Source organism: Aulonocara stuartgranti (assembly GCF_965226115.1).
Source record: "Aulonocara stuartgranti genome assembly, chromosome: 2".
NCBI classification, from domain to species: domain Eukaryota; kingdom Metazoa; phylum Chordata; class Actinopteri; order Cichliformes; family Cichlidae; genus Aulonocara; species Aulonocara stuartgranti.
Genome location: NC_138940.1, coordinates 5,974,979 through 5,989,086, shown reverse-complemented (window position 1 = coordinate 5,989,086; position 14,108 = coordinate 5,974,979). Strand labels below are relative to the sequence as shown.

Sequence of the window (14,108 nt, the reverse complement as noted above, 5' to 3'; positions counted from 1 at the left end):
GCTGTGTTATAGCACCTATGCCGCAAACCTTTTACTTTCTTGGGGAAGTCAACTTTAGTCACAAAAATTCTGAAGGACTTATAATTAGTTTATTTAAATGACTTTGTACAAAAGGGTTAGGGTTGTGTATGGGATTTCCTATGTCCCCTGAATGCACCATCGGGGTGCATGTCCGCAACTTTAGTTCAGAGACAAACGGCAGCCAAACAACGGACAGTGTGTGCGTTCATAAGACCGTAAGTTAATGTTTTACTTCACTCAGTTATGTTGGTGTTCAGCCATGAGTGTATTTGATGACTTACCAGCAGTTTCTGCTTCTGTTTAAGTGACGTTATGTACAAGTGGCAGTTCGCTAGCATAACAGATTTGTTTGCTAATTAGCTTCTAGCAGAGAGATTCGTTGTTATCGTGTTGTTGATTCTGTGCTCTGTGTAACAGATGATAAACCGATGTAAAGTTGCCTTCAGTGCATAGTTGTATGCGGTGTGTTAATGCATAATGTCTGACTTTAAGTTTATGTAACCAGGCTGAAGTATAATGTCAGCTTATTTAGCTATATACTGTACTTGAGTACACCTCAGTTGTATCTTTATGTTTATTATGTAATCTGATTCCTAATTGATTGTATTATTATGCTTTGTCTGCAGAAACCACACATACACACACACACTCTATCTCGCCCAGCTGCGGGCACATTCTCAATTGAAAATACAAAGAATGACAACTTTATTCCTGGACTCTGCCTGTTTGTTCCTCTCACATCTGAACATTTGCAAGTGTCCTGACCCGACACTCTGAAGTGATTGCTGCCAGCTCAGATTTCTTTAACCCTTCTGAACATTTGGTCCTTCGAGCCGGATGTGAGCAACTGCTTCAGCCTTATATGTTCAGAATGGAAGGCCGATACCCATACAGAGAGTCTGACCGTCCGCACAGACATAGCAAGCTGCCATCATACCTCCAGAACTATGAAGTGGATGACCTCACTAAGAACCGACTCTCACATGATGATCAGGGCAAGCATTCTACTCATCCTGAAATTCTCCAATATATTCATCATATGAAAGAGGAACACAATCAACTCCGACTAGATGTGCAACGCCTGACAGAATTGATCTCTAGCTCACCTGTACTAGCTCCACAGCATGCCACATCACGGTCTGAGGATGGGACGTCAACCACACCTGCCCACACTAGTAAGCTGGTGCCAATCAAAGGTCAGAAGAGCCCACATCAGCCTGAAAGTGCTCCACAGGTGCCATTTGGGGATGAGTCTCACCATCCAAAGGACAGCCAGCATGGCCTGATTGAGGAGCTCACCCACAGTCTAAATGACGCAGATCTTGACAGGGAGCGCAGCGCACAGTCACCATCACCTTCAGTCGACTCATGCCCTGAATCTCAAGATTTTCTTTCACCAATGACACCAGGTGAGAGGCCCTCTCCACTTCCAGCGTCAGCAGCAAGGGGACGATCACCATATCATGCAGGCCAAAGAAGGGTTGACGAGGTGTATGCTCGTCGCCACAGGAACTGCAGTCAGCCTGCCACTCCTCCTAGATTGCCAAGGCTAGGGGCCTGCTATGAAGATGATCCATACTACAGACAAGATGACAGGCATCCTACCCCTGGTCACCCAAGCTGCCCTGACAGTCACTATCGTTCTCCTTATGGATATGGGTATCAGGATTCGAGTTATCCGTACAGGCGCTGTGGTAACTATCCAGATGACCGCCGACAGTGTCCAACCGATCGCCTGCAACCAGGTGGGTGCCCTCAGACACCACTCTCTCTCGGCAGAGCCCAACCGATAGAGACTTATCGCGGACCTCAACCAACGATCCCCGACCTTGTGCACGAGGACCCACGTGAGTTTGCAAGATTAAAGTTAGCTCTAGATAACATACTTCCACTTGATGCTCCTGAACACTTCAAGTTCCAGATCCTGACAGATCACCTTAAGTGTGAAGATGCACTACTTGTAGCTGACTCATACAGTAACAGTCCATTCCCATTTGCTGACACCATGAGAGCACTTACAGAAATGTATGGGCAACCTCAACATCTGGCCTTAAAAAGGATTACCAAACTGATGGATGGACCCAACATTAGGAGTGGTGACATCAGAGCCTTCAAGTCTTTTGCACTACAAGTCCGTGCGCTAGTCGGTATGTTACACCAGTTGGGAGAACAAGGTCGGACAGAGTTGAGGTGTGGCTCACACGTATCTCGCCTCTTAGCTAAGCTACCTTATGACCTAAGAGCAAATTTCCAGAGATTTGTCAATCCCATCAACACTCCTATACCAACACTGCTTCATCTTGCTGAATGGCTTGAGTATGAGGTGCGTGTCCAGGTAATTGGAGACCAATATTGCGGCCACTCTGACAGGGAGAGGCAAGTTTCACGAAAGGAAAGACGTCCTGAGCATAAGTTTCAGAAGGTTGCCACCATTCTCCATGGTAGTGAGCCCAGGAGAAAGATGGAAGGTGACATGTCAGCGGCACAAGAAAGGCCCAAGAAGTACTGTCCATTCTGTAATACAGTGCAGCATTACCTGAATCAGTGCAGTAACTTCAAACTCTTGTCGAAGGAGCAGAAGACAGAGTGGATCAAGGTGAATAAGAGGTGCTGGCGATGCGCCCGTGATCATCAAGCAGCTAAGTGTAACCTCAAAGCCAAGTGTAAACCATGTGGGCGCCGACATCTTGAAGTTCTTCATGATGTCAATACCAGCCCAGATGCTACAGCCTCTGATTCAACCAGTGCACCAGAGGAAAGCACATGCTTAGTAAGTTCCACCTCTGAGACACTGTACGTAGACCGGCAAACCAATAGCAGTCAGGTGTTACTCAAGCTAAGTCGTGTCATCATTAGGAGCAGTACAAAGATGGTTGAAACCTATGCTATACTGGATGATGGATCAGAGCGTACCATACTTCTGCACGAAGCGGCTGATTGCTTGGGGCTGCACGGGGAAGCAGAGGACCTAGCACTCCGCACTGTCCGTCAAGATAGCTGTACCATCCATGGTGCTGCTGTGTCATTCTCCATTTCTCCTGCCTCACAGCCGAACAAGTCCTTCCAGATCCACCGAGCCTTCACAGCAAAGGAACTTGGCCTAGCACGCCATAGTTACCCGATAAGAGCATTACAGGAGCGGTACCGTCACCTTAAGCACCTGCCACTGCCAGACATAAAGGAAGTACAGCCCCTTCTGCTTATTGGGTCAGATAATCCACATCTTCTCACTCCTGTGGAGCCAGTACGTCTAGGTCCTCCAGGTGGACCTGCAGCTGTGCACACCCGACTTGGATGGACTTTACAGGGTCCATCGAGATTCCTACGTCAGCGGCTAACCCCACAGCAGTGTCTCTTCACCTCTGGGGCCTCACCAGAAGCTGAGCTCTTCAGCCATGTGGAGAGACTCTGGAAGATGGATACCTTGCCATACCGGAGTGAGCGGCTCATTACTAGGTCCCGACAAGACGCTGAGGCCATTCAGAGACTTGAGGAAAGGACAATGCGAGTAACAATTGATGGAGTAAATCGCTATGCCACCCCACTACTGTGGAAGAAGAATCTTCCCCCTCTTCGTGCTACACCAGAGGCAGTTTTGGCCCAGCTTCGTGGTACAGAGAAACGACTTGCCAGAGAACCACAGAAGGCAGCTGCCTACTCTCGGGAAATCCAAAAACTGCTGCAGGCTGGCTTCGTCACAGCTGTTGCACCGGAAGAGGCCGCAGTGAGTAACTGTTCGTGGTTTATCCCCCATCACATGGTGCACCACAACGGGAAGGACAGGATAGTGTTCAACTGTTCCTTCACCTACAAGGGTCAGAGCCTGAACGACTGCCTTCTTCCAGGGCCTACACTGGGAGCTAGCCTGTTGGGAGTCCTTCTCAGGTTCAGGGAACACCCAGTCGCCTTCAGCAGTGACATAAAGGGGATGTTCCATCAGGTCCGTCTGCTAGATGAGGACAAACCCTTTCTCTGTTTCCTGTGGCGAGACATGAAGGTAGACGAAAAACCCACCATCTACCAATGGCAGGTGCTTCCCTTTGGGACTACATGCAGTCCGTGCTGCGCCACCTTTGCACTTCAAGATCATGTCCAGAAACACACTGAGCCAGGAGAGGATGCTCGTCTGTCCATAGAACGTAATTTCTATGTTGACAACTGTTTGCAGAGCCTCCCATCAGAAGGCCAAGCCAAGGAGTTGGTGGATCGCCTGCAGTCTCTCCTCTTGGAGGGTGGATTTGAACTACGACAATGGGCTAGCAATGTCCACACGGTCATCAGCCACCTACCAGTTGAATCCCAGTCAGAGGGTAGCGTTCTCTGGCTCTCCCAGGAGTCAGCCGATCCGCAAGAGCGCACTCTAGGACTCGTATGGCACTGTAAGACTGATGCACTCCGGTACAAGCATCAGCAGAGTGTCAGTTCAGAGCCAACAATGCGCAACATTTATCGGCTGCTCGCCCAGCAGTATGATCCTCCCGGGTTTCTTATTCCATATACAACCAGGGCAAAGGTCATCGTGCAACACCTCTGGGACAAGAAAAGAGGATGGGATGATCCTCACTTACCTGAGAATCTGCTCCACGCCTGGCGTTTGTGGGAAAGTGAACTCAGCCAGCTCTCACAGATAACGCTGCCGAGATGCTACACTGACTCACGCTCGGATTGTAGTCACAGCCATCGAAGCCTTCATGTGTTCTGTGATGCCTCTGAGCGTGCCTATGGGTCTGTGGCATATCTACGGACCGACCAAGGAGAAGGAAAGGTCCAGGTGGCTTTCTTGGCTGCGAGGTCGAGAGTTGCACCCAAGAAGCAACTCTCAATTCCAAGGCTAGAGTTGTGTGGAGCCCTTACAGGAGCACAGCTGGCTTCTGTTCTGAAGAAAGAACTGACCCTTGACATCCAAGATGTGGTGTTCTGGACAGACTCGACCACAGTGCTTAACTGGCTCCATTCAGATTCATGCAGATATAAAGTCTTTGTGGGAACCAGAGTTGCAGAGGTACAAGAACTCTCTGCTGCAGCATCTTGGCGGTACGTGGACTCAGGAACCAATCCAGCAGACGATATCACAAGAGGGAAAACTGTGGCTCAGCTTGCTGGTGCGAATCGCTGGAGCCGGGGGCCACCATTTCTTCAGCTGCCACCCAGCCTTTGGCCACAAGCACCGGTGGGAGAAGCTAAGGAGGAAGTGGAGGAGCTGAAGAAGCCAGTGTTCTGTGGTCTGCTTACTGGATCCGCTAGTCCAGCGATACCTGACATCAAACAGTTCAGCACATATGAGGAACTCCTGAAAGCCACTGCTCGAGTGATGCACGGGGCGGCTAATGACACCAGTCACCCTGATGCTGATGACTTTAAAAGGGCAGAGCTGGCCCTGCTTAGACATTCTCAGATGGAGAGCTTCCCGAGAGAATTCACATTACTTAAATCAGAGAAGCTGATTCCATCCAGTAGCAGGCTAATTACCCTCACTCCTGAGTATGACAAGGCTTCTGACTTGATTAGAGTTGGAGGTCGACTCCGCAGATGCGAAGGCCTGAGCCCTGAGGTACTACACCCTGTACTTCTAGAGCCTGCTCACCCAGTTACGAAGCTTCTAATCCAGCGATGTGACAATAAGCTCAACCACCCGGGAGCTGAACGTGTTTTCGCTGAGTTGCGCCGGAAATACTGGATCTTAAGGGGGAGAGAAGCAGTCAGAAGACATCAGCATTACTGTCCCGAATGCAAGAAGTGGAGAGGTCAACCAGAGGTCCCGAAAATGGCAGATTTGCCGCCCTCAAGTTTGAGGCTCTTCCGACCTGCTTTCTATTCGACTGGAATGGACTGCTTCGGCCCTATGCTCATTAAAGTGGGTCGGCGCACAGAAAAGAGGTGGGGCATCCTTTTCAAGTGTCTTACTACTCGAGCAGTTCACCTGGATCTGCTGGTAAACATGGATGTTGACTCCTTCTTGATGTCACTCAGACGGTTCATAGCCCGTAGAGGGAAGCTGTTTGAACTCCGTTCGGACCAGGGTACTAACTTTCGAGGTGCAAGTAAGGAACTACAAGAAGCATTCATCGCCCTAACGCCAGATCTTAGACAGCAACTGGCAGCAGAACAGATCCGATTCTGTTTCAATCCCCCTAGTGCTCCACACTTTGGAGGGTCTTGGGAGAGAGAGGTGCGATCTGTGAAAACCGCTCTGCGCACCACGTTGGGAGCGCAGATAGTGTCAGAGGAAGTGCTGAGGACTGTCCTGCTTGAGGTGGAGAGTATACTCAACTCCAGGCCTTTGGGTTATGTTTCTTCAGACATCGCAGACCCAGATCCCATCACGCCCTACTCTTTGTTGATGGGGCGGCCAGATTGCTCTCTACCCCAAGTGTTCTATCCAGAATCCGAGCTGCTCAGTCGTAAGAGATGGAGACACACTCAAGTCCTGGCTGACCAATTCTGGAAGCACTTCATACGGCATTTTATGCCCACCTTGCAACCACGGCAGAAATGGCACAAGGACACAGACAACATTGCAGTTGGATCTGTGGTTCTCATTGTTGATCAGCAGACCCCACGAGCGCTCTGGCAAGTAGGAACTGTGAAAACTATCCTACCGGGGGCCGATGATCGTGTCAGAGCTGCAGTCGTTCGAGTAAAGGACCGAACTTACACTCGCCCGGTGGCCCGGCTCATCAGGTTGCCTGTTCTACCCCAGGATTCTGCTTAGGTGCAGAGGACATTCCATCAAGGTCAAATTTGTACACCAAATTTGGGGGCGGCTGTACAAAAGGGTTAGGGTTGTGTATGGGATTTCCTATGTCCCCTGAATGCACCATCGGGGTGCATGTCCGCAACTTTAGTTCAGAGACAAACGGCAGCCAAACAACGGACAGTGTGTGCGTTCATAAGACCGTAAGTTAATGTTTTACTTCACTCAGTTATGTTGGTGTTCAGCCATGAGTGTATTTGATGACTTACCAGCAGCTTCTGTTTAAGTGACGTTATGTACAAATGGCAGTTCGCTAGCATAACAGATTTGTTTGCTAATTAGCTTCTAGCAGAGAGATTCGTTGTTATCGTGTTGTTGATTCTGTGCTCTGTGTAACAGATGATAAACCGATGTAAAGTTGCCTTCAGTGCATAGTTGTATGTGGTGTGTTAATGCATAATGTCTGACTTTAAGTTTATGTAACCAGGCTGAAGTATAATGTCAGCTTATTTAGCTATATACTGTACTTGAGTACACCTCAGTTGTATCTTTATGTTTATTATGTAATCTGATTCCTAATTGATTGTATTATTATGCTTTGTCTGCAGAAACCACACATACACACACACACACTCTATCTCGCCCAGCTGCGGGCACATTCTCAATTGAAAATACAAAGAATGACAACTTTATTCCTGGACTCTGCCTGTTTGTTCCTCTCACATCTGAACATTTGCAAGTGTCCTGACCCGACACTCTGAAGTGATTGCTGCCAGCTCAGATTTCTTTAACCCTTCTGAACAGACTTCCTCTTTGCAATTTAGTACTCCACAAAAAGTCTCATATTTGAATGCACACATTTCTTGCTGTGGGTGGCCCTGAGGGGGGGAAACAATCTTCTTACTTTGCATTTTGCCAAATTGGACCTCAGCGGGTTTGTGCCATAACTTTTAAAGTTTTATGTCAAGTCAAAGTAAAGCAACATGTCAGTGTCTAAACAGAAAAGTGACGATTGCATCACAAATAAAGCATACAGGAAATTATATGTTATAGTCAATTTATTGTTTCGGTTCAGATACACGTGAACAGATAATGAGATTTCTTAATATACAAAGCAGATTTTAAATTTACATTGCCTCCTTTACCTTTTTGTGCTGTGTTGTGTATCACTACTTTCCCTTTCTTTTTCATTTTATGTATTTCTTTTTCATACAGTTTCATTTCATTTATTTTGGGAGCATTTTTAAACGAAAAGTCAATTCAGGTATCTGACAGTGAGAAGCAGGGATGATCCTGCTATATATTTCTCTTTTGTTGGGACTTTCAATAGAAATTCTGTAAAATTGTAGTATTTATGCATCCCATCTCTCATCATCATTTCAGTACTTGATGCATTTTTTGTTTCTTTAGCTTTCACATAAAAATAAGGAATAGCACTCACTGCCTGCTATCATGCAGCAAAATGTCAAATATGTTTAACTTTGTTTCTGTCAAATAGATGAAAGAATAGAGGCAGAAGTGTCATCAGTTTTGTCCGACAATGAAGACTAAGTTGAGTAGACAGACCCAATATGTCACTGTATACACCCGGCATTTGCAGAATCCAATTCATTGTCTTCATTGTCTGATACCTTGAAATAGTTCATATTCAGGTGGACTAAAAGGCTTGACAGCTGATGTCTGATAAATAAAAAGGGTAGAACCAGATTTTGTTCAAACGAATACAATATCAGATAATGCTGATGCATTGAAACTTTACTTCTATAGCCACAGACTTAAGAGCAGGAGAAAAAGGGTTCATTTCAATATCTTAGAAATTATTTGCATCAAACATGGGAGGTATATTAATATTTGATCAGCTACTTCTTACTCTGATCGATCATGTTTTGTACAAAGTGTCATCCTCTGGAACTGAATGTGCAAATCTAAGTCCTCTGAGAGTTCAAGGGCTTGACAGCAGTGAGTGTTTATTTTATGCCCAGAGAGGGATAAATTTAATCAAACTGAATGGGACAGATCTCTCTCCAGCTTGTGTCAAAGCCCATCATTTCAAGGTTTTCCAGCCAACTCTGTGATTAGTTATATTGGACAGGCTGTCAATCTCTCTTTTTCTGCTCGTTATCCGCTACACTTCTCACTGCGTCTGCTGCAGATGAGGAAACCGTTTTCGTGCTGGGAATTGAGACAACTTAAAGTAAAGTGGAACATGCTGCATCTTTGTTGAAGATCACATTTAGTGATTTAAAATTGCAATGACAAATGTGTGAAAACTTCAATCAGCTGGCTGAAAAGGGTGATGCTTTTGAGGAAGTGATACTGATAGTGAGGTGACAGAATTGAAAGTGTGAAAGCAGAGTTGGTTATTTCAGCAAAAATATAGCCATAAAATGATTTAGTGTTGGCAGTGTGCCTTGACAATGACTGAGGCCTGACGACAACACAGTGTAGCGGTATTTAAAATTGTAATACATACGTGTGTGTGTATATAATGTCAAGCAGAAGAAATTCTTCCAAGACATTTGTACACTTATACAAGAGTGCATGGCATCCTTCCCCACTGTGCTCACCTCAGACCAGACACTATTCATACACAGAGCCTCTTCAGCTTAACCTAGGGCAAAAATATACATAAATATACATTAGCTTTAATTTCAAGACCTTTAACTTTAAAAAACAAAAACTGAACAGTACAAACCACAGGACATTTGTTTGTTCCCACATATCATTAATTGATTTACTTGTCAAAGCTTTTAGAGAAAGTTGAGTTTGAAAGTGTTCAGATAGGATCACATTATTGTACTGGTTGAACTACTTGGAGCTACATGAGTGGCCACTAACTTAAACTGATCAAATTTAAAAGACAAGTGAATTCACTGGAACTTCTCTGGGAAATACAGATTTGATTCTGTATTTCATATTTTATATTTTTCTTTACAAAAGCTACTTTGCTTAATCACTCTGAATTTGGAAACACTGCTGTGAAAATAATAATGTTCAATGATGAGACATAAGCAAACATCACAAAACAGTAACAGTAAGTAACGCAATATTATCATCAACAGTTTTTGTGATATTTTTGGCATATACATGACTTGTAAACTATTATATATTAATTAAAAAACAACACAAATAAAAACGTTGTCTAAATTGACAAATTGTTTTCTTCTTTTTCATAGATACTTGTTAAGTCTTGTTAAAATCTTGTTAAAAGCAGAATAAAATTAACAGCCAAAGAAAATGTGCCTGTAGTCAGTCGTTGTCAAGACTTCTGAAAGGTACATGGAAGTCTACAGAAAGAAAAAAAAAACATCCTGTACTGCCTTCTCCTAGAGGATTTTTTGCTGTTCTTCCCTGACAAGATCTTCCTGTAGTTTAAAACAAAAGCTATTGTTATGTCTTTCACTGGTGCTACAAGAAAAAAGAAAATAGCCTGACATATCTCCACAGTAGCAGATGCTGATTATATGTGTCAAATGAAAAACAATATTTTTGCCATATTGGCTTTATCATGCCAAACACGAGTTAGCTGGCAGAAAAATGAATGGCTGCGTGAAAATGACAGGCTGTCTATAACTTCGCATTAGGATATTTTTGGTGAAAACCCCCCCAAAAAAACCCATGTTATTATTGTCCAACAAATGCCAAAAACCTGACCTGAAAGTCTTTTTTTTCACCAAAACTACCAAACACACTGTCACCAGGGCTCGATGTCTGTGTATAAAACAAACCAGCACATAAAGCACTCTTTGTCTGTATAAATACTCATCAAAGAAGTCATAGTATTTATCAAAAAGTGCTTGAAAAGAAAGATGTTCCATCCATTAAAATATATCCACCTATTTAAAAAATAAATAAAAATCTAATTTGAATTTGGCCAATTTCCACTTCTGTGTCATATTCTTGTTCACTTCTTGTATCTCTTGAGAACTCTTCCTGAGAATCTCATTCAGACCATTTGCATGTGCACATCTCACCTCAAACTTTCACGCTGTTTTTTTCTCCACATTATGGATATTAATGCTAAATATTTCCAGCAAACTAAACTGTGACAAGTGTCATGCTGCCATTTGGAAGATGTCAAAGTTTTTGGCAATACATCCACAATCTTTATGTGTTGGTGTCAAAATTGGCCTATTGCATCAGATTTGGGCCTTCTTTGACTCCCACAATATGAAATTCTTGAATTGGTGGTTGTGTGGAGAAGATCCAGCATGCATCACAAATGGATGAATCCTCAGGTCAGAACAGGACCTCCATGAAACAACCTGTCCAAACAGACTACAATGAAAACACTTGATTTTAGCGGTTTGTGAGTTCACCTCAGATGACTTGCAGAGAAGAAATAAGCATAAATATTCTTTATGCCAGCTGGACATTATGTGCAATGACCGAGAAAAAAAAATCTTCCTAACAAACAAAAAGTCACATAAATGTTGATATAATTTCATATACTTAAATAATCCCATTCACATAGCTAACTGCACAATATTGAGTTTTAATTAAGCATAAATGAAAAGTCCAATGAGTCTCAGTTGGGACAGATAATAGTTGTTTCTAATATACAAGAATATACATACATGTACTTTGCTCCCCAATAGGATTTTTTTTAAAGTTTAAATATGGCAATAAAATTATAAATTACAGGACTGAACCAGTGAGCTTAAAGTGCCTTGTTTTGGTGTACTGTTTCAATTTTGATGTTTTATTTTGGCTTTGGATGTAGTCATTAATCTGAAAGGACACACTGCTCATGAAGCAAAAGTTGAAACTGAAAACGGCTCCACTCCCAAAAACATTCTCACCTCCATCCATACAAGCTGGGTGTCACAGATGTTCAGCTTAAGACTTTGTTTTACAAAAGTTCATTGCTATCCTGACAATCATCAGGCCATTTCATTCTGCCTGCAACTGGAAACCATCAATGTGTGAAATTACCCAGAGAAGATTTCAAGCTGAAATGCACAAGATATTTCACATACATGAATAACTGAAGCAAAAGACAGCAACAACATTGATAAATAAAAAATAAAACGTCACTTTCTAAAAACACTGATACAACCACTGCATTTTTGTTTCGTTTTTTGTTTTTCTCTTATCGGTGAGCTCCTCCATTGCCAATGACTTGCTCACCTTTTGTGGTTGCTATTCAGATGTTGTTAGTCTCACCCTACGGCTATATGTTGTGTGTTTTAAGGCAGATGGCTCATCAAGATGAGTGCCAAGAACCCAGGGAAAGGTATGACTAACAAGCAAACTCCTATCAAGAATGTACATATTATATAGAAATCAAAAAATCAGATATTACATTAAAAAAAGTTATGTTTTAAATTAAAAACATTTTATCTTCATTACTTTTGTGCAGCTTAAAAGTCAGGAGTAACAGCATAGTGTTAAATTAATAATTCCAAATATTTTTTTTAATGTTTGCATTTGACAGTTTTTATCATTTTCTCTTTGTCACTCTTTGGCTCTGGTTCTCTTTCAAACTTGCTCTCAGCTAGAGAGATCTCTGGAGCTGCTCTTTCCTGGCTTGCTCCTGCACACCTGCAGCTCATCTCTCTTATCAGTATGGGGAACTGTGACGGTGATTCTCTGACAGACTGTTGTCTCCACTTTAGCGGTAATTTGACTAAGTGTGTATTATTAAGACTTCTGTAACATTTACAAAGTAATTCCTGTTTCTTATCTGCTTCCTTCTAATACTCTAGAATTCCTACCTCTTCCTAAACCTGCCTGTTGCTCTTCTCTGGAGCAAAACAGCCACAGCACCAGTACTGTCACTGCACTGTACATGTTTGACACTCTCGTCGGAAGCACAGACCTGCCTGGAACGCATCTGCCTGTCCACTGTCCACTGAGTCGCCTTTTCACTGTCTCTGAGCTTCGGCATCTCTATCTCTCAGTTCAACATTCTGCCTGGACAAGTAAGACTACAAAGACTTTTCAAAGACTTAAATGTATTTCTTCCCACTTCTCTGAGCCCCACTATTGCAGCTACTTTCATCTGAATAAGACCAGCTCTTTATTCACTCAGGTTAGCTGTAAATAAACTCGTTTCAACCTCTTTAGTTATCTTTTGCTGTCCAAACTCTGGAAAAACTTTGTGTGTTTCATATCACATCAGGGAATGACTTGATAATTTGTCCATGGTTGTTCTCCATGAAGTTATTTTAACCACTTGGATATGGTCTGATGGTCTGAGGCCGATATGCTTAAAACATTACGACTGAAATAGGTGAAATTGGAGTTGTGGAGAGGTTGATTTTTTTTATTTGTGTTAGCTTATTTTGAGTGTGTGAGGGGTCCAAAATAAATTCAAGCTTGTGCACACAATTCCTGTTTTTTTAAAGTTAATAAAGATACATGCGGTATAATCTTTCCACCCTGTAAAACTAAGAGTTAAAAGATATCATTAAAAGCCCCAAATTACCATGACATCAACGTCCATGTTGAGTATATGCAGGCTTCTGATCATAACTGTATATCAAAGTTCCTTTAATGTATCCTTCCCCATGCCTTTGTTATGATAGAGCAGCTTAAAATAGAAGTCGCTGCAGGTGAAGGACAGCATGTTGGAGAAAACCTGCAAACAAGACAACACTCAGCACGAAACTCACAGTTGGACTGAAGTCTATCTTGCAATTTCACAGCAGTGAAAGCATTTACTGCTACTACTCTGCAGTATGTTGCGTAAATCCAACTTTTTTTTTTTTAACAACAGATACACATTTAGGTAAAACGCTACTCTGATGGACAGCTATCTGTAGGCAGCTTAAGATAAAAGTGAATCTAGTGTTCAACCATAGTAATGTGTGTAAATTATTTAGTAGTATAAGCCTTTATGAAAACATGGTACAATGTATAATTAATGTAGATCTTTATGAATATGCTTTTCATGTAAATATAGCAGACATGTCTTGAATAAATTCTTTCCTGTTTGAAAATATGGAAATACATATTTTATAGCCACCTGAATCTAACAGGACATTCAAACCTTCTTTTTGGGAAATGATGAAGTGCTAAGGGTCATTTGAATAACTGAATCCATTAAGCCAAGACAGTTACCAGAGAGTCTGATAGAAACCACAAATCAATACGTTGATGAAGATGTTCGGTTTCTAGTGGAGGATGAATTGCTGTTCTGAGTTAGCAAAACTTTTCTCTTTCACTCTCAGAAAAAGACATTTTCTTACTTGTCATTTTCATATTTATATTAAGAGTTAAGTACAAATATTTTTAAGTGTAAGCATGTGGAAATGTAGCTATTAATTAATTTAAAAACTGTGTCAATTAATAATAATGGATTGTGTTTATATAGCGCTTTTCTAGATACTCAAAGCGCTTTACAATTCTACTATTCATTCACTCTCACACACTGGTGGAGGCAAGCTAC

The 14,108-nt window shown here is 42.7% G+C and overlaps 1 protein-coding gene across 6 annotated transcripts; it reads left to right on the top strand.

Annotated features, from left to right (window-relative positions):
• The first annotated feature begins 107 nt into the window (after positions 1-107).
• On the top strand, positions 108-13,254 carry LOC309689445 (uncharacterized protein). 6 transcript variants are annotated; one of them, XR_014271379.1, is made up of 5 exons: positions 108-236; positions 648-6,918; positions 11,914-11,951; positions 12,217-12,335; positions 12,424-13,254. XR_014271379.1 is itself a non-coding variant. In XM_082505854.1 (2 exons), the coding sequence occupies exon 2, from the start codon at positions 884-886 to the stop codon at positions 6,731-6,733; it is 5,850 nt and encodes a 1,949-aa protein (XP_082361980.1). In that variant the 5' UTR covers positions 108-236; positions 648-883; the 3' UTR covers positions 6,734-7,565. The 6 variants fall into 6 exon arrangements, 1 of the variants encoding a protein (XP_082361980.1); XR_014271380.1 differs by having other exon boundaries at positions 11,910-11,951; XR_014271381.1 differs by having other exon boundaries at positions 11,910-11,951; positions 12,213-12,335.
• Positions 13,255-14,108: the final 854 nt, after the last annotated feature.